Below are 20,409 nucleotides of genomic sequence, written 5' to 3'. Positions count from 1 at the left end.
CCCCCCCCCCCCCCCCCGGGGAAAGCCCCGCACAGACCCGGGGACTGTGCGGCGGCAGTGTCAGGGCAGGTTAGGGAAGGTAACTACCTTAAAGCCGGACTTCCTGGCTCTTTATTTTCCCTTTCTACCTCAGGAATGGAGTTGAGCGTGAAATTAATCCGTGCTTGCTGCCTGGACGGTGGCAGTCATAAATAGGAGTTGTGTGTGCATGCAGGCTTTAGGCTTTTGTGAGCGTTCTCATCGCTCTGTGTTTTCAGAGGAACCTGTGTTGGGGATTTCGGTGTATTTTTTAACACTGGTGTATTTTGTGTCAGATTTGAGGTGTACGCGAATGCTTTTCTAACTGCCCATTAGATAATACCAATTTGAGGTCTGAATATTAAGATGTTCCTCTTCTGATTCATGCTTTACTACCCATGACGATCCTGTGAGCCAATGCTCACGGGATCCCGTTTACCCCATGCTGTCCGAGTGCCGCACCATGGGCGAATTCCTTCTCCCTCAATGAAACGGGCACTGGTTTTGGAAGCTGAGACTTTATGTCTGTCTTGCGGACTTTTCTGCATGGACAGACAGACCCCTCTGCCTGTTTGACTTCTGCGAAGCTGATGAGTGTTCTGTACTCAGGTGGTAATTGGCAGGTAGACAGCATCCTGGGAAGTTGCCATAAATCCAGTTTAGCAAGGTGACTTGATATATCAAGCTAAAACGTAATCAGACTCGCAGTTCTGAAACTTCATCAGTGTCATACTGCCTGAGATAATGTGCTGTAACGTTGAAAAATTGTTAAAGATAATAAAATAAGCATTTTTGAAACTACATATGAAGAAGGTAGATTGACACAAGGATTTACGGGTTTTTCCCAAGCTGTATACTTTAATGAAGCTGATTTCAGAAATTACCCCTTTTAAAAATAATCTTTATAACTTGTTACACTTCTACCTTTTGTTGTTACTTTTCTGTGCAGAACTGTGTGGAAGTAGAGTTCAGGCCGTGTTTGAGCTGTTGTGCTATACCCTCATACTTTTCAACTGCTTGTTGGTATTGTGCAGAAAATTACCTCCCAGACTATTGTGTGGTCATAATTTGGGTCAGTTTTGCACACAACAGATCCTTTGCTCTAACAGCTCCTTACTTCTAGAAGTCGTGAAAGCTCTAAAACTGACTGAACAGTGCATGTTTAAATTCGTTTAATTAGACAGCTTTGATATGCTAAACGAAGTGTAGCAGTTTTAGTAAAGTAGGTTTTTGTTGGGAAGAGGGAGTTTTGAGCTGCTTTTAGAAATAGCAACTGGAAGTTATTTAAAGCATACTTGCGTATTTTTTTTTTCAGCTGTAGATATATAGAAACATTTGTACAAGAATTCTTTTTTATTTTGTAGGGTTGATTCATATGGGTTTGAAAGGCCAGAAGACTTTGATTATGCATCCTATGAAGCATTCTTTTCCAGATATCTAGTGGTACTCACTAGAAGAGCAATAAAATGGTCCAAGCTCCTAAAAGGGAATAAGAGTATACAGAAGAGTTTAAAAGGTAAGGTGTATGTCTATTTATAGGTAAAAGTTCATTATTTTGGCACCAATATGAATTTTATTAAATTGGTTTGTGTGTTTGAATGTTAAATACTATTTTTGTTTTCAAATAAAAAACCAGTGCTATAAACAGTAATAATACATAAGCAAATATGCTGCTGTTAGGGGGATCGTTGATTTGATTTAAAGCTTACGAAAGAGTAATCCTGTAATATCTTATTATATCTGTAACCCAAGGATTATGGCCACTGTCACTTCAAGATGTGGTTTTGCAGTTGTTTGTTGTATTGTACTCTGCTCTGAGCTCTCTTTAAAAAGACATGAGACTATGTAGAAGACTCTGTCTTGAACCACAGGGATCAGGATGTTAAGGGCTCTCAGTTGCTGACTCTTTCACTGTTTAGATTGCTGAGATTTTTTCTAGCTCTCCTTATCCTCCTTTTGTAAAATGATGTTCACCTCGCGGCTAAAAAGGTGTGTACTAAGAACTGATGCTGAATGCCTTATGATGTAAAGAAAGTAAAATTAATGCAGGAGCTAATGCAACATGGGATAAATTGCTGATGGAACTATTAATGGCCACTTCAAAAAGCAAGAAAACCCCTAGTAATTTTTTATCTTACAGGAGAGACAGGGAGAAATAAATGGAGTCAGAAGGTGTCAGAGAATCCTGTGAAACTAAGGGGTGGGGTTTTTTCTTGCCACTCTTACTCTGGCTTTTTTTTTTTTATATAAGCGTCTAAATTTTCATCTTTGCTCTTAATGATGCTATTCAGCTTGCTTTCTCTTTGGGAGTCTTTCAGAGTTGGGCAGTGTTCTCTATAGAATGTTAAACTAAAAGTTAATCAGGTACTGACTAACATAGCTACTGAGTATTTGGAGCTGTGCTTCAGGTGCAGACTTCAACTGCTAATGCTGGTGGGTTTGTTTTTGGTTTGTTTTTTTTTTTTTTTATTGGCACCAAGAATGGCATGACTAATGAGATATTTAAAATAAAACAGTGTATTTAGTGTACAGATGTCCATTTTAAGGCCAAGGATCCCAGAAAATGTAGGTTTGAGCTATAGCTGCTAGATCATATACAGCTAAGCAGAAATTAGCTAATTCTACTCTCTTCTTTTTTCTTCCAAATGTAAAGATGCTTTTGTTTAGGATGTTGAGTTTGAATATAGTGATAACTGTGCAGTATTTTGAATTAGTGAGGATTTTGAGATTCTGTAGAATTTAGTTTTCTAGTTGTTGTGAAGAAATAATCTCAGGTTTTGATTCATCTCCATCTTGTCTTAAAATGCATGGACTGTGACAATGGCAGCTTTTAGCAATTTCTGAGAGTTAGTTATTTTTCTCTTTGCTTGTGTTCCCTGTTCCAGCATTGTAAACACAGAATGCCACTGTGATACAAACAGTGTGGATACGTTTGGTCTTATCTTGGAGCCAAAACTTTGACCCAATCTCTCAACTTGTCTGTCAGGCTTCAGTACCAGTGATCATGCTGCCCCACTAGCCATGTAATTAACGTGGTTTTAATAGTCTCTAACAGGCTGTTGTTTGTGAAAAATGGGATACTGTAAATCCACTGTGTGGACACAGGCAATGGCTCTTGACTGTAGCAAGCCCTCCCAGGCTGGTGCATCATCTTTGGTATTACTAACTTTTGCTAAAGATACTTGAATTTGTAGACTATGTATTCTCACATATATGTGTAATATGTAACTCTAAGGAGAGTGACTGGAATAAATAATGTTGAGGAAATGTAATCTGAGTGTAAATTCAAAGTTGTTACAATAAGCTTTTCACATTATCCTCAACTGATGCCTCAGAAGAAGAGAGCAACAGGTTAACCTGTACAATTACTGATCTTTAAATACTTCCCTTCTGACATCAGTATTAAGATTGAAGTTTGTGGCATATGAATTATGTAAGCAGTTGTTTAGGTGTGTGCTTTATCCTGCAAGACGAGCCTGCAGTGATTTCCTTGCAGGCAGTCAGAGAGCAGAAGGTCTGGCTGGTGATGCACTGAATTTCCCTCCTCCATGACCTGACTTCATTGCTCTGAAGCTTTGCTCAGGAGCTGCTGCTGGTTCTGATTAACTTCCCCCTCTGCTGCAAGTCAACCATGAACTAGAACTGAAGATTATTTGATTTGTTGCTTCCCCCCCTCAAACGCAATAGCTGTATCTGCGAACCCATATCCTTATTCTGAGTTCTGCTCTGGGGCCTTCTCAAAATGTGTCCTGCTGTGAATAGATGTGAGGAAGGCATTGTAAGTGTGGTATCTCGGTAGCTCCACACCTATTTGTCTTTACACATAGGGGAGATTGTAATTCCTGTCCGGGTGAACAGGAAGAAGTGATGACTTGTGTTCATTTTCCAGTTTGGAAATGTGGCGTGTTCACATGGTACTGTGTTTGCCTTGCATCCAGGGTGGTGTGTATGTTCTAATTCTGTTCTACTGTAAAGAAAAATAATTAGATTACATCTTAACAACAGTAATTAAGCAGTGTATCCTGTTGGTTTGGATTACAGCCTCCCGGCATGGCGAGTCATGGGGATTTTGGCTGACAGTTCCTCTTGCTCCTGCTCTAGTCTCTTCCTTTTCATTTTTTTCTGGTATTTTGTTTCCCCTCTCTACCCTTGTTACCTTCACTGTCTCCTCTGCACATGTGAATTTTCAGTCACTTGCCTCCTCTCTCTCCACTGCTACTGAGAACCTCTTAATTTTTGCATTTCTTCCTTCAGCTGCTCTCTTTGTGGGACCAAAAGAGAGATTTCTGCTCTGGCTTGTTTATAGGTGGGCAGCAAACTCTCTGATATAATTGCCCAAAGTAGCTTAATTCTGACCAAAATCGTGCTACTTAAAAGAATGTGGCTCTAAGTGGATTAGTCGAAACTGACCAGTAGCAGAAAGTGCTTTCTAGTCTTTGAAGCTGAAAAAAATACAGTGAAAGGTAAAGTAATGGTACTGAATAGTAGTTATAACAGGAGCTCTTCTGTTCCAGCCCAGGGGTTGGAGGAAAGAAGGAGCATCTTAGAAAGTCAGTTCTTGTGTTTTAACCAGAACATTTACAGCACAGATCTGCATTGTTTCTTCTGTAATGTATTCATAAAATAAAACTTTAAAGTTCTTGTTGTATGCTGTTTTCAGCTCTTTTGTATAATTTTTCCTCTAGAGTCCAAGTTAGTTTCCTCAGCATTCAACAGTAATTGTTAGTAACTGAAAAAATAGCTGAAAAGTGCAGATGCTTCTCAAAAATCACATTCTTCTAGTATTTCAGACAATATATTTTTTGTTTTTAAATGGGTTTTTCCTACATAGTCTATGGTGTAGAGTAAAACAATGTTAATAGGAAAAGGTAAATACAACTTTACCTAGAAGCAGAAGCCTCCAAAATTCTCATATTCTACTATTAAACAAGGGCAGGCAGGTTTAATTTACTACTTTTTAGATCTTATCACTATAAGTAGTGCACAGTCTTGGAAAATGTTATTTTCTGCATATTTTACTCTTTGGGTATTTATCAGCTCTTCTAGACTACTACCCTATCGTGTAGCTGTTTGGTTTTTTTTTCTTGTTACAAGATAAACATGCTGATGAAGTGTGACTCAAACTGCAGGAACTGACACTGAGCGTCAGAAATAATGGAATTAAGACTGCTTTGATTTGCTTAAAAATTGATATTTCGTATTTTGTTAATGAACAGTTGCAAAAATTTCACTTAAAGATATTTCTTTACTATGCGTGTTTTAAAGCTCAGACTGCGTTGTGCACACTGTGGTTGCTCTAAGAGTGATTCTGCATGTGGATACTCAGGGCTGGGTGGTATTCAACAGTGCTACTTTTGAGATCAAGCCCTTGGTTTACAGTTGGAGTCAGATGTGTGATTGGAGACACATGCACAATCTGGCTTCATCTGTGAAAGCTTCTTAAATGTCACAGCAGGAGGATGGATATTCTGTGGTGTGGACTGTTGTGGGCTCTTTAGTTCCTGAGCTTATTGTGGAAGAAGGTCTATAGAAAACAATATAAATAAATATTTGTATAAAACATCTTTATGGAATATGACACATATATTTATATATAAAACATTAAATTGCACCTGTCATTATTTTCAAAACTACTTTGCTGCTTCTGCATGTCAGTTTGCAGATCCTGGCAAGTATGATAATGGTATGAGGAAGAAAAGCACTGTGTAAAGGGCTTTTTCCATTCCTCAGGGGATGAGGGAGCTGGGGTAGGTAGTCACTTAGGGCGATACAAGCCTCTGGCTGTCTATTACCATGAGAATGATGATCTGAGAAATAATGAATGTATGCTGTGCTGCAGGGCTGCTTCCCCCTTGTGCCAGTGTCAAAGGCTTGTCCCTGCTTCTCTTGAATTTAATGTGTATTGTTGAATGTGGATGTTGGCTCTGCTTTCAGAACTGATAGTTGTTCCAGAAAAAAATACCATTGGAACTATATGTTAGAATATGATAATCAAGTAACTTAGCCAGTAAATTTGCTTCTAGAGACATTTGCAGGCTCATCCGAATGTCTCTTCTTGTTGACCTAAATGCAGCTGTTTTCTCATACTCATTCCTGCATTTGCTGTGTCTGTCTATAGGATTTCCTGAGCATTAGAGTTTAGAATCTTGTAAAAAAAACATGAAGAGGGGATTATTTAACAACCATGGAAACAAGTAAATTATTTCCAGTCTGTCTAAAAGCAGGTTGTAGTTAAAAGTTATTTTACAGCTAGAACAGTGGAGACTGTAACCTATAGTATAAATCCTCATCAAAAAGCTAAAGAAAAACTGCATCATGGTGTTTACTGCAAATGTGAAGGGTAGGAGTGTTTCTCTGAGAGGAAGTACCAGATTTTAGGTGGGTGAAATGCCCATTAGAGATGCACAGATCTCTCTTGACACTCAGAAAGCAGCTTGGGGTCCTAAAGCATAGGCAGGTGGAATGTATTATAGAAGGTGGCTGGCTGAGGTGTTGTAAAATGTTGTTTCACTCTGCTGTTTTAAGGCCTTTAATGCAGGAAGTGTTTAGCTTGAGTTACAGATCTTTGTGATTGGATAAAACCAGATTAGGTAGTGATGGGGGGGGAAGGGGAGTGAAAGCAAAATCCACACTCTCATTTGAGTCCCATAGAATTTAGGGAGTAGAAGTCAATACTCTAATTGATACAGTCTCATTCATTTACTAAGAAATGTCAAATTCCTTTGTCAGTTTGTTCTCCCTGGAAAGACCAGAAGGATCTCAAACATTCAGCTGTCCTTTGGGGTCAGAAGGGTTAATGCTGATTTAGAATTATATACCAATGAGCAGCATTGGCTCCTTATTTGCATGCCATTCCCAGGAGGAAGCTGCTTTGGGTGTCATTAGCCTGATGCTTCTTCCTGCAATCTTGCATCCTAGTTATTTACACTGAATCATCTGCTTAAACCCCCAAAGCATACCCTGGTGATGAATGTGATGCAGGAGATAAGAGCTACTTTAGATTTGGAAAGACTTCCCCAGTTATTCTAGGAAAAATAATCTGCTGCTCGCTCATATCTCCAGTTCTTCCAGAGTCTCATTTAGACTGTATCCACATATTTCATATTTACCAGTTTCGCCTGTGACTTCAGTAGTTAGGTGCTAAACTGAAATCATAGGATTATGTTAATGTAGGCATTTATGCTAGAGCATAACCAAGGAAATGGAGGGGGCTGTCATGTCAGAGGCCATTGGTAATGTAGTGAAAGGAAAAGTCAGTGCTTGTCTGGGTGAAAAAGGACAAAGATTAAGCAGAAACTTTGATGTTCATATCCAGAGAGGTGGGAAGAAGAAGAAAGGATTCAAAAACCTAATGGGGGAACAGAATAGGGAGGAAACCCTGGGTCTGGATCAGTATGGAGAGTCTGAGTGGCAAGAATTTGGGAGTGAATCTGAAGTATACTGTGTAGCTGAGAAGGAAACACTTATCCAAAATGGCAGCGTAGGAGAGAAAGCATCATAATCTCTACCCAAGAGTTTTCCAATGACTTCTCAACTTTCTGTTGCTCATTTCTGAAAGAGAAATACAGCTGAATTCTTTTATTTATTTAAAAAAAAAAAACCAACCCCAAACTTCTTGTTTTGCAGTGAAGAGATATATCAGGAAAGGCATCCCCAATGAACACCGTGCATTGATCTGGATGATTGTGAGTGGGGCCCAAGCCAACATGGAACAAAACCCTGGGTATTACCACACACTGCTTGAAGGAGAGAAGAATGACAAGCTTGTTGAAGCAATCAAAACAGGTTATTGTCTTGATAGCACTGTTTATCTGTCCTATGTCCTTAAATGTTAGAGATCAAGTTATGTCATAGAAAACATAGGTTTCTGTAGTAGTGGCTTAAGTGCCGAATTAACATGTAAATTAGTTTAGCCCTAAACTCTTTAACAGCACGAATCTTTCCAGGTTCATCATGTTGTCAAAAGCATTAAGGAAGATTAGAAATTATTTGGGAAAGAACAAACTAGAAAATGTTATTACGTCATCTCCTAAGTGGTTGAAGCGTTGTAACATTGTACTGTGAGACCTGCCTTTGGGTCTATTTCTCCTTCCTTCTGTCCCAATAAGACACTAGAAGAGCAGCAGGGATGGCTGAAGATGTGCAGTGTCTGTATGAGGCAGGTGAAGAATGCTAGGATTTCAGCTTCAAGAAGACTGCTGAGAAAAAGCTGCTGATCCAGCTGTATGAATTATAAATGGTGTAGAGAGGGTAAACAGGGAGCAATTGTCATTTGTATCTTGTAATGTAAGAACCAAGGACACTGAATGAAATTTGTCACGCTGCAGGTCTAGAAGAGCGTATCACTGAATTGTGGCACTTGTTACTGGAGGGTGCTGCTGAGGCCATAGGTATGAACTGATTTAAAAAGGAATTTAATAAACTGATGGGTGGGGTTATCTACTAGACACATGAAATCCTGAACACTAAACGTAAATCCCTGAAAGAAGGGAAGCGTAGGAGGAGAAATACCCCTCTGCTAATCCAGTTTCATGTACGCTGTCTGTCAACATTGATCAGTGGCCAATATTGATGGCAGGATATTAGGGAAACTAGACTGTAGACTGGCCCACTGGGTGTTTAAAAGAGGCAGTAGGGGAGGATAACCAAGTACAAGTTTGATGTAACGGTTATTTGACCTGAAACTTTTCAACCTGCTACAGCAGACCTTTTGTAGAGAAGCTGATATTGGTTGAATTGCCCAATTAATGAGTGAAGAGGTTGGGCTGTGCTCTGGACAAGCACAGCACTGAAGTTGTTTACTTAACAACTGCACCTGCAATTGTATCTTTTTCCTCTTGAAAAAGCCAGGTAGATAAAGTTGGGGCTTTATGGATTTTTATTCAAGCTGCATAACCATCTGAACACTTCTTGTTTTATGCTGAGTTTCTCCACCTCTCCTCACAACAGCAGCAACTCTGGGCTTTTGGGACTACACGCCTTAGTAAGGCATTTTGGAGCATAAAATTTCATGTTCCTACAAATATGAAGACTAGCCAGAAATTTTCAGGCTCATATCCTGCTCAGAACTAGAAACAGTAGAGCTCTAACTGAATACAGAGGGAGCTACTAAGGTGAATTTCCAAAGCCAACCTTGGTAAGGGCCTGGGGAAAGATCAAACTGTGTTCAGTTGGGGTACAATTGCTGCATGAGAGAATTGCGAACAATTTCTTTTCCAGTACTAGACAATGACATGAAAGATCATATCGTGACAGTGGGAGGCTTTTCACACAGGTTATGCCATGAAATAAAAATATTTTTCTGGAGGAGGGAAAATAATGGAAGAAGATAAATATCTCTTTGTGAATTATGGAGAAAATAAATTTTTGGAAGAGCTACTGCATTGATTGGCAAACTGCAGAAGAGAAAACTAACAAGGAGCAAGTGAGGGAAGGGATAAATAAAAATGGGTTGGAGGTTTTATTGGAGGGGAAAAAAGAATAAGAGGACCTTGGACTCCAGAGTGATAGATTTTCCATCATAAAGGAAGAAACAATGTGAACATATGAGAGATGAAAGAAGCAAAGTACTTCAGGTGAAAGGGAACTTTGTTCAATAAATTTAGTGTTACTGTTGACTGTGCGAATTTTATAGTGGGCTTTAGCTGAGGACAGTTTCAGGGTGAATTGTTATCTGACGTTCAGTTTGTTTCTGCTAGTATTGTTTTTCCATCACCGTAGTAGTTCTTACTTTAGTTTACTGTTAAAATGTAGAATCTTGCTGCCATTTGCTTTTATGTCTGCAGTTTCCAAAATTTCCAGGCAATTGTGCTGTATTTAGTCTTGTGGTCTGGCTGTAAAATTATAGTCCAGGACAATGCTGTGGTTTAAAAACAAAAGAACAGCCACCATGCTTCCTTTTTTCTTTTTTTTTTTTTTTTTTTTTTTTTTTTTTTTTTTTTAATCCAAGGGGAGGGACAGGAGGACAAGGCCAACCAAAACTTTATTTCAAAGTTAATTTAAAATGTGTAAGAACCAATGTGTCCTGTTTCTTTCACATGCCCAGAAGCTCCAAACAATTTCATGTATGTTTGGAACTTATTTGCAATATGGGGATGTCTTTAATGGAATATAATCGTGTTAAAACATGCAGATGAACTATATAGAGAAATGGTCTAATCTTTAAAGAAAAATCTGATTAGTAATAAAAGTCTTTCAGCTAAATAAATTTAAATGTCTTTTCACTGTTTTTGCCCTTTCATTTGTTGATTCTGAACTGATGGGCTTTATTGCTGATTTTATTTTATATAATATTTGCTGTTTGAACATGCTTTTATTTAAAAAAAAAAAAAGAGAAATGTAGCTTAAAGAATGCAGGCCTGTAAATTTTGATGGAAATTTTCATGGTTTAGTTTATGTATGTATTTAGAAGGGCATGCATTCCTGCATGCCCTATTATAGTAAAGTTTAGTAGGACCGATGATGTCAGCAGGATAAAATATGGCTATCCTCCTAATGCAAAGGCTACATGCTGGCTACAAAAAGGCTGGGGTGTAGGTTGATGTAGCTTCTTTACAGTATGCCCTCTTGGGCCAAGTTGTTCGAGTTTCAGAGTACGTGTCTGCAAGTCCTCTTGTGTGCACATGCAGCTAATATCCACGTTTCCACTCTTGCGTTTCCTGAGGAGGTGGTATAGATGCTATGAAGTCCAGGGTCTGATAATTAGCAGTCCCCTGAGCCTGCATGGCTGATGGCATAAAGATCTGACTGCATGGATTTGATAGCGGTTGCAGGATCTTAGTTTAGTTTGGCCTCAGAAAACTATAATTCAAACAATAGCCATTGCCACTTCACTGGAGACAGTGAATATCTTGCTATTAAAGCACTATTAAGCTTCTCTGAATGGGGTTAAACTGTTAGTGAAAGTTAGGAATTTTCACGTGAGTTTAGGGCATTTAACCATGCAAGAGCAAGGGGAACAGCAGTGTCAGCTCTTCTGGCTCTCTGTAAGAGAAGCTATGTTAGGTCATATCCAAATGGCTACCTCATCTGGTCTTCTGCCTACCAGAACAGCTAAAGGAAGAACTGGAGGAGTAAAGCATGTAGTGATATTTCCTCATCCTCATTTCCTAGGAATGTTTTTTTGTAGTCTCCAGTTATCAGTGGTTTGGGGAGTCCCCGAGTCAAGTGCCACGTGTTTGTAGTTTAATAACATTGGATGAGGAAAAAATCATGAAAAAGCTCTGGTTGCTCCTTTTTCATATAATTTACTTTGCTCGTGATTTTGCAGATTTGTGCTGTCATGCTCATAAGCATGTCCTTCCAAACTAAGGAGCTCTAATTCACCTTGGTTTATACTATGTATGGTAGCCACTTCATGCCTGTGATCTTCCTTGTTGCCATTCTCCTCTGCAATTCCTCCAATTTTGATATCACCTTTTTGAGATGGAGACTGGAATTTATATGGGTGATTCTCAGATTTATACAGTGGCATTATTGTTCTTTTGTAGGAAATCCTAACCCTGTTTGCTTTCTTGACTGCTGCAAGCTGTTGAACTGTTACTTGGTGCTGGTGGTGGAGGGTGTCAGGCTGAGTTTCTCTGGTTTTAGTTGATAGCAACTTGATGTTAACTTAAAAAAACCCCCCAAACAATCCAAACCAAAAAAACCCCAAGCCTCCAAACCAATTTCTAGTTTCAGGTGTTACAGGGAAAAATTTGAACTTGAGTCCTAAATATCCAGTTATAACAAATTTAAAATACCCTTTAAGTATATTATTTTTACAAATCTTAATTGATTACCTTACCTCATTATTCTGGAGGTTTGCAGTGGAGTTTTTGAATGCTTGTAGCTGGCAGTTGAGTTGAATTTTTATTCTGCTCTTTAAGGTTAAAAACAAAAAAAAAGAGAAAATTACCTGCCTGGACAGAGCAGATCGCAGTTACAGATGTAGCAGTAGCAAAGAAGTGACCATTAAGTGGAGTAGAGGGTGTTAGTTATAAAAATACTTGTGTGATTTACTGGGCACTGTGTTTATGAGTGGGTAGCACCTGGATATGAAGGTGAGAACAGAAAGGATGAGATAGCAAGATGAAGAAGGTTGACTTGTAGGTGCCTGATTTTGAAGTACCCTAAATATGAAAAGCACAAGACTGATATGAAAGCATTAGTTTTATGGACAGCACATTTAAATCTCTTTGCTGTAGAAATAGTATCAACAATTGTGATTCCAGGTACCAAAACAGATACCTGTTTTATAAACTGAGGCTAATGTGGCTTTCTGCTTATGTTTGTATTACTAAATGAGAGGTAGAAGTACTTCAGACCTGTGAAACAGAGGAAACAATACAGTGGTGGTCTTATGGTTGCTGCACAGAGGTAAATCAACAGGAAGGGAAAGATGATGGTTTTGTTTCATAGCAGCATAACACTGCCACCTCACAGCACTCAAAGATCACCTAATAAAAAATGCTATTAGGATTTAATCTGACTTTACTGCGAAGGAGTAGCTAATCTTTTCTTTGTGGCCTTCTTCCTGGTCCTGTGCCTTATACCTAGTTTGGTTATAGCCAGCAGATCTGCATGCAGCCACAAGATGGTCATAGTTTTGGGGTTTATCTAGCAGTATTAAGTTCTAATGTTTCTTTTCCTGGTTGAAAACAATTCTGATGTTTTTTTTCCCCAAACTAGACTAGTTTGAGGCTGTGTTCCTTTGGACGCTAATGTCTATCAAGAATGAAGTAGATCAGAGGGTGGGCTGCACAGAATGGGAGAAGGAGGTGTTTGGATGCCTCCTCTGGGACAGGTGTAGCAAAGTGTGGGTAAGTGCTCAAGTCAGATGAGCAGCTCCTGCCGTTTGCCTCAAGTCATCTCTAGCAGTTGTAGTATGGTAAAACATAACAGTTTGTCCACTTAAGGAGCAGGTTGACTTCCCTCGCCTTGCAGTCTGAGGAGCCTCAGAGATGGAGGAAGAGCATGCAGATGGAGCAGAAAGGGGAAGACAGAGAGGAAGCAGGACCCTCTGCTCTTGGTGTGCTCAAGATAAAATCTGGCATAAGGAATCCTGAGAGACTGTACTCTATGACTTTTATTAAGGGTAAAGACTTCTAGTATCTTGTTTTCGTCCCCATCTCCTCCTCCCAAACTAAAATACTGTTACTAAATAGAAAGAAAATTTTAAATCCCTCATAAAATTAGAGAAGACTTCCCCTAGCCCTTGTGGGGAAAAACATACTCTGCAATCAGAAAGCAAATTGGAGCTGATTCTCTCAAATGCAGGCCTTCCTCAGGTTGTGAAATTAAAGATGAGTTCAGTTTGAGTAGTCTCTGCTCTGCATGTGATGGACTCTTCATACTCCCCCCTCACCCTTGTTCTGCATAGCTGAGGGGAAGAACCATAACTGAAATGTCAGCATTAATCTTTTCTGTAACATCCAGCACATACTTTAATAAACAACAAATTTTGATTATGAAAATGCTGTGCTGCTCTTCCTACCAGGAAGAAACAAAACAAATCTATCCTATAACTGGCTGTTGCTCAAGTGCTTTTAAAAATTGTCCTTTTCCTTGTGTTTTTCTTCTCAGTCACATGAGAGGTGGAGTGAAATATTACCCTGCTCTACCATTTCTGTAAATGATTTGTTCACTTTAAAAGGAAGAAATAGTGATTAGCATGACAAAATTTTTATGCTTGTGACTTCCATTACAATAATGATTTTGAGGAGCTCTCTTCCTTTGATTGCTTACAGCTCAACTTTGTGTCAGAGCTGTAACAGACTTCTTCCTTTATACAGGAAAAGGCTGATAAGAAGTGATAAGTCATAGGACATAGGTATCTGTACAGTAGTGCTGTTACTGATTTTTTTTTTTAACTTTAACCCCATTTGTTGTTGTTAAATATTACCAAAACAACTATTTGTATTTTATAAATAACTCTTGGGTTTTGAAAATCTTCAAAGTTACTTCTGAATAGGATTTTTCTCCCCAACTTAAACTTCTAAAAATCAGGTGCACAAGTCTGGACTAGTGACCTTGGGTTCCCCCTTTATAGAGTGAAGCAGGCCAAAAATTAACTCTGCATATTTCTTTCCAACAACTAAAGAGTTTTGGGTGACTAGCTCAAACTTGCGTATCTAATATTTAGATCTTTGTAAGGAGAGATAAGTCCTACTGTTCATGTTCTGTCTGGAAGAAATGAATGTTTTGAAATGTCAGTAATTGCATAGTCCTTACTTAGTTTAGGATTGAGCTTGAAGCATGTGGGATATGCTCTGCTGCTTGGATGTCAAAAATCTTCTATCCTTATCAGTGATCTTGCACCAGTGAAGAAGCAACTTTTCTCATGGTCACATGGAGAAACTTAAAACTTTTAAAAGGTGATTTTTTTTTAAGTAGAAGTTACCAGCTGCAGGAACAGGACTACTTCTTTAGCTGTTTGGGACTGATAGAAATTCACTGCATAAGTCAATTGAAAGTTCATCTAATTTGTTCTGAGAATATACTTTTCTAGAGGTGCAGCTCATTTTGTGCCACTTGGCTAGATGAATTTGGTATGTGTTGTTTCTATCAGTCTAAATGTCTGGTTTGCTTTCATTTAAGCCTTTGCAGTCAGATGTTGAGAGAGTCCAGTCTGCAGGAGAATTTCTTTAGTCCTGCTTGAAATTGATTTCTGTACACTAATACTCTTTCTAGGAGTTGATTATCCTTGAATGCAGATGGCCTTTTAGCCAAAATGGAGGTAAAGCTATTTCTTAAAATTCATCCACCAAAACTACAGTTTAGTGAACTGTAGTGAAGTTTCAGTTGTACTTCAGAAAAGCTGTGAAAGTTTGTTTGGAAAGTGAATTTGGTCTTTTTTCCTTTTTTTGTCTAGACATGAACAGAACATTTCCAGATAATGTAAAATTCCGCAAAACTGCTGATCCCTGTTTGCAGCATACACTCTACAATGTATTGGTAGCATATGGGCATCATAATAAAGCAGTAGGATATTGTCAGGTATGTAATGACTGTTTTTCAAACAATGCTGCATTTCAACAGTGGTAATTGTTCTTGTCTGTTTGAATGTGCATTTTTTTCAAAGCAGATGCATAAACTATTTCTGTTTTTAAAATGACCTTGGACATTTGAACTTGCCTGAAGTGATTCATTCCACCATGTGAGTTTCTCTGTGGCCTCTTCTGTAGCTAGCTTGGTCAAGTTTGGTTCCATTTGTTAGCTGCAAAATAAATGTTTTATCATACATGGTTGTATCAAGATTAATTGCTTTGGAGAGAAAGTGAGCTTGCCTTTCCTTCTTCTCGCCTCCTTCTATCCTTCCCGAAACAGTCCTTGGTTTGTATGAGGCATCATGAGATCTTAGTTCCCTTCATATTTTGAAAAATGTGACTGAAAACAAGAAGACCAGCATTCATGCGACATAACATTGTTGGGGGGTGGTAGCATTTATTTAGTGCCCTCTATCAGTATAGACAGACAAGTAGGTAGAAAATCTGTTTGAAATTTAACCTGATACTGAAGGTTAGGTGGCGGCTCAAAAAAGCTTCTGTGGTCGCTGCCGAGTACTGTAAAGTTTCCTGTGGAGCACAAAAGATAAAATTTTATTCATGTCAGTCAAGAAAAAAGTGGCCATCTTTAAGGATCATAAAGAAGTAGGAACTGTTATGAGCAAAATCTGTTTTCAGTTCCTTTGAGACCTCTCCTCTCTTCTCCCCTTCCTCACCAAGGATATGTGGGCTAACCTATACCTCAGTTAGTATGGTAAATACAACTGTAAGTTAAAAGAATATGAATTGTATTGATTGAATTTTGGAGAGAAGACTTAGAGGGACTTACTCCTAGGCTGAAGTCCCCCCCCAAAAAAAAAGTGGATCCAAACCAGTTTTACTACAGAAATTATTTGAAGAATGAAGTAAAAGATAAATTACTTTTATTTCAGTACTATGTATTAAAATATTTTAAAAATATTTTGAGAATAACAGAAGGGGTAGAATTATGAATACTTTTGAAAGTTCAGGCTCCTATATAAAGATAGTTATAGCCACAAATATCTACAACTTCTAAACCATGCTAGCTTCTACCCAAAATATACATCCAATTGTTACAAAAAAAGTTTTGGTACACTAACTGTTTAATGGGCTAACCTTTTGCATTTTAACTTGGCATTATGAACACTGGAGGTGAAAGAAGACTAATTAAGAAGCCTTATGTGATTTTTTTTTTTCATCTCTAGTCTCCTCACAGGATGAATTTTATCATTTCTGTCTAAATAACCAGAACATAAACCAAAGGTCAACATCTGCTTTCCAATGCATGTTATAAATCAAGCAGTTCCAGGAAATCACCTTTTCTGCTAGTGAAGCAGCAGACTTCATCAAGATAGATATAGTGATATCCACTGCATAAGAGAGATCTTGTAAACACTAGAAAAGTCAGTATTTTGCAGAGCCTTTACTGACTGAAGGCTTTTCTGGGAATGTTTCCATCATGCTGGTGCATTTGTGGTACTTACTGGCATTTAAGTCTCCCATCTGGGAGTGTGTTAGGCTTTGCATTGTCATGTTGTGACAGGGGTACAGTGTTACCTACCCTGGTACAACCAGCAAAATTCAGTGTCCTGTGAACATATGCTCCAGAGTAATTTTTTGTGCATGCCGTGTTAAATACCAAACAGTCTCTTGTCACCATAGATGTGATTACAATACTAACTGTCAGCATGGAAACAAATAGTTGCCTTCCTAACTAGAAGGCCAAGCACCGTGTAAGGCCATCCAATGTCTATCCAAGCCATTTGTTTAACAACTGCTGTAGTGACTCAAAGCTTGAAAATGAGACATTGGAGAGGATTCAGTGTCCTAATATTTCCATGTTCTGGGAGTATTGCAAGGCTTTCTGAGGTGGGACAGGTGGGTCAATCTGTTGAATATCAGAAATTGGTTCAGAGAGGATGTTGTAGCTTCTAGGGGCTGTGAGGGGTGTTGGTTTTTGCAGCTGTCATCTGGCTCAAAGCCATAACTGGCAGCACTGCAGGATACCTAGAGACAGTGGTGCTGCCTGTGGTGACAGATGTGCTGGAGAAGCCCAGCTTGGAGGGAGAGAGCACAGGGAGAAGGTAAAAAAAAAAAAGGATGAAACCAAAGAAGGCAATGTAACCAACACCATAGCCTGTAAATATTTAAAGGTAATTTTCTGTTAACTTTGGAAGACTTTGAGGGGCCTTGCACATCAGAGGTAGCTTTTGTAAATTGTTCTGATGTACTGTCTATGTTATTGGGGTTGTTAGCTTGTTTACAATGAAAAATACATCTTAAAAAATGCACAGTTGTTCACTTTCTTAAGCATGTAAATCAGTAATATTGCCATAACTTAGCAGTGTTATGGTAGATACATGAAAAAGGGTGCCTGAGAGAGAGACAGGGTGTTTACAGGGAATACCAGTTCATGAAACTGTGTGTTCTGTATGGCACTTCTCCGGACAGAGAGAGTCAGTAATAGTTACAAAGATTGCACAGCTGGGATTTGACTAGTTATGACTTGACTACCTTTCACAAATTTTCTGGTAGCTCTTCCAATATTCCTACCCCAAGCCCAGTGTTTACCTTTTGTTTGCACACTGAAAGCCAGAAGCTCTAGTGGCAAGTTCTTGACTAGCACGTGGAGTACTGAAGGTATTATGGAAGGAAATGATTCGTATACAGTCATTTGAGTTAAGCAGTTTATAAAAGCTGCTGGAGCTGCACCTTCTTGCTAAAGGCTGTTTGTGTCAGGCATTCTCCTTCTGCAGCCGCACTGTCTTACCTGTACATGTGTTGTGTTTGTAGTGAACATCTGATACAGCTGTGTTTTGGTTCTGATCAAAGCAGTCTCCAGTTACACTGGGAGAGGGCTTTGTGATTTTTTTTTTTAAAAAAAAAAGGTAAATTAGAGACTACTAAGCTTTTTATTTTCATTTTTCTCTCCTTGATCTTTGTTAATAATTCTTGTTAGCTGTTATGCAGGTTTAACAGCTTACTCCACTGGTGGCATTTATTACTAGATTTTACTTAATATGCCCACTTTGTAGAACTGTAGTAATATAGTCCTTAATCAAAAGAAATACACTTATCTTAAAGAGTTTCTAGTTTATGCATCTTAAAACCATTCTTTCTATTTCAGGGCATGAACTTCATAGCTGGATACCTGATTCTTATTACAAAGAATGAAGAGGAGTCCTTTTGGTTGCTAGATGCTCTTATTGGAAGAATATTGCCTGGTATATTAAAAACATATATAGCTGTATTTGTATATTGGAGTTTGGCTTTTATATTATCTTTGCTTTCTTCTCCTTTTTTTTTTTTAAGAGGTTTTAGATTTTAAAATAGACTTGCATGGACTGAAGGGGTTCAGGAGACACAGAACAAAGGACAAAGAAAGACAGAGCGCACAGGCAGAACATGTCAGTTTTATAGTCAGATCTTAGTCTTGATGCAGTGGTTTATGCGTATGTTAATTGGCAGTCTTACTTCTCCCTACTTATACCTGTTAGGTAGATGTCTTCCTATAGCAGTACGATGGTGGGGAACAGGATTCAGGAGGGTGTCTGTGGTTTGGCACTTCTGGTTGCAGTAATATGATATGAGACACAGATGAAGCAGTGACTGCAGAGCAAAGATGGGAGATGGGCACAGTTTGAGTACTGAGCCTGAAGTAGGAATTCTCAGTGGTTTGCCTCCTTGAGTGGAGGCAGCATGAGCTTTCTTCAGAGGTATTTGGTAAGGTGTGTTAGTTTCTGCTGTGTCCCCCACTTCTGAGCTGGGATATCTTGGGCACTTTGCACACTTGTGATTATGCAACAAAGCAAACAAATCTCTGTCTGTGTATGTGAAGTTATCAAAGCTCTGTTACACTCAGTGGTCATCTAGCCAGGCTGGTCAACAGAGTCCAGAGGGAAATTCAGCACACCCTAAGCTATAGACAATGTCTACATCTGGTCAGTTCATTATCTCTCTAGGTTCCCTTGCCTGATCCCTGGGTTTGCCGGAGGTGTTTATATACTGAATATTGCCCCATGTATAAGCTGAATCTTGCCACATGTCTGCTTCTGGCTTTAAAATACATCATACATCAGGCACAGCTATGTCTTACACCCCTATGAAATCCATTTGGGAATACTCTTTCTTGGGATTTAATTACAGAGGAAGAATGGTTTCATCATGAATTCCCCTTAGTATCGCACAGGACTGACTACAGCTACACCCTTAATGTAAAGCCATACTCAGAATGGGAGACTAATTTTTCTATTCCCTATTAGCCCAGTTTTGCTTTTGAATAGATCTTTATCCGAAATGGTGAGAGGCTGAATTCAGTATTACAGTGGCAACTAAGTCCTGGTCAAGGACATCAATGTTGATACTTCCATTTTTGCTTCTTTCTGTCCTTGTTTAAGATTAAACAAACAAAAAGCATATAATTTTTGGTTCCTTATTGAACAGAAGGTAAAGACTTTGCGAAAGAAGCAAAAAGAGCTAATGAAGTCTTCTACTGCTTTTGAATGATGGTAAGAAATGATCTTTTACACTAAATACACCCTATAGGAACCTAGGTTTTCCTTGCAGAGTGGTTGGACTTCATTTGCAGATTGAGAGACAGTCTGGGAGTGCTATGACTTGTTGAATCAGTCTGCGAATATTTGAGGGTTTGCAGCCTTGAAGTTTACTTTCAAGTTATAAAAATAGTCTAGAGAATAATCAACTGTGTTGCTTTTGTTTAGCTTTGAGAACTATAAGCTGTGCAAACAGGTAGGAGACTTGAGGGCTGCTGTCTACCACATGACCTGCCCCTGTCTGCCATCACTGCATGTCTTTCCATTTACATCACTGTGTGAGGGATAAGGCCCCCAGTAAAAGGCAGGTTTCACTGCAAAGTGATGTGTGGCAAATTTTGCTGTTAAATCTTATATGTTTTCATTTGCAACAAGGGAGTAGATTCAGAATTTTTTATTCATTGCTTTTGATAGAGAGCTTCCTTTAGTTGTTCTTGTATATCCTTCTGTACTTTGCTGCTACCTAAATGACAGAAGTTGCTCTTGTTTTGTCCTCTTAGTTGTTGAACTTACCTTATGTCCGTAGCACTGGTGATGAGAAGAAACTCATAATGTGAAAGGCAGTTACTGTGTGTAAAGAAGATGTACACTTACTTGTATTTATAGATCTATTTTTACTACCCCGTAACAAGAGTCTTGTTACAGACTTTGGCCTGAGTTCAGCACATCCAATACAGGCATCCATCTGAGATGCTGAAGTTAGAAACACATGTGCTTATGTTTCTTTGATAATCAGTGGGGAAGGGGATATCTGATCAGAACTGCTGATCTGAGTGTGCCCCTTTCCCCTCCACAGTCAGTTTTGAGAGGTGTTCCTTCCAACTTGTGTGCCT

General features: G+C 38.8%; 1 protein-coding gene across 2 annotated transcripts in view; it reads left to right on the top strand.

The window, feature by feature from the left end:
- The first annotated feature begins 967 nt into the window (after positions 1 to 967).
- The window catches only part of GRTP1 (growth hormone regulated TBC protein 1), a 36,482-nt gene continuing 17,040 nt past the window's right edge, over positions 968 to 20,409 (top strand). Inside the window, exons 1-6 of one of the 2 annotated variants that reach the window (XM_026859143.1) lie at positions 968 to 1,090; positions 1,383 to 1,534; positions 7,645 to 7,803; positions 8,346 to 8,408; positions 14,870 to 14,994; positions 18,151 to 18,247. In XM_026859143.1, coding sequence (XP_026714944.1) covers positions 7,698 to 7,803; positions 8,346 to 8,408; positions 14,870 to 14,994; positions 18,151 to 18,247 — 391 coding nt within the window. In that variant the 5' untranslated portion in view covers positions 968 to 1,090; positions 1,383 to 1,534; positions 7,645 to 7,697. The remainder of the gene's footprint in view (positions 1,091 to 1,382; positions 1,535 to 7,644; positions 7,804 to 8,345; positions 8,409 to 14,869; positions 14,995 to 18,150; positions 18,248 to 20,409) is intronic. The other variant, XM_026859151.1, reaches the window with a different exon arrangement.

This window comes from Athene cunicularia, assembly GCF_003259725.1.
Source record: "Athene cunicularia isolate RWA chromosome 1 unlocalized genomic scaffold, athCun1 chr1_part1, whole genome shotgun sequence".
NCBI classification, from domain to species: domain Eukaryota; kingdom Metazoa; phylum Chordata; class Aves; order Strigiformes; family Strigidae; genus Athene; species Athene cunicularia.
This window is presented reverse-complemented; position numbering and strand designations above follow the sequence as displayed.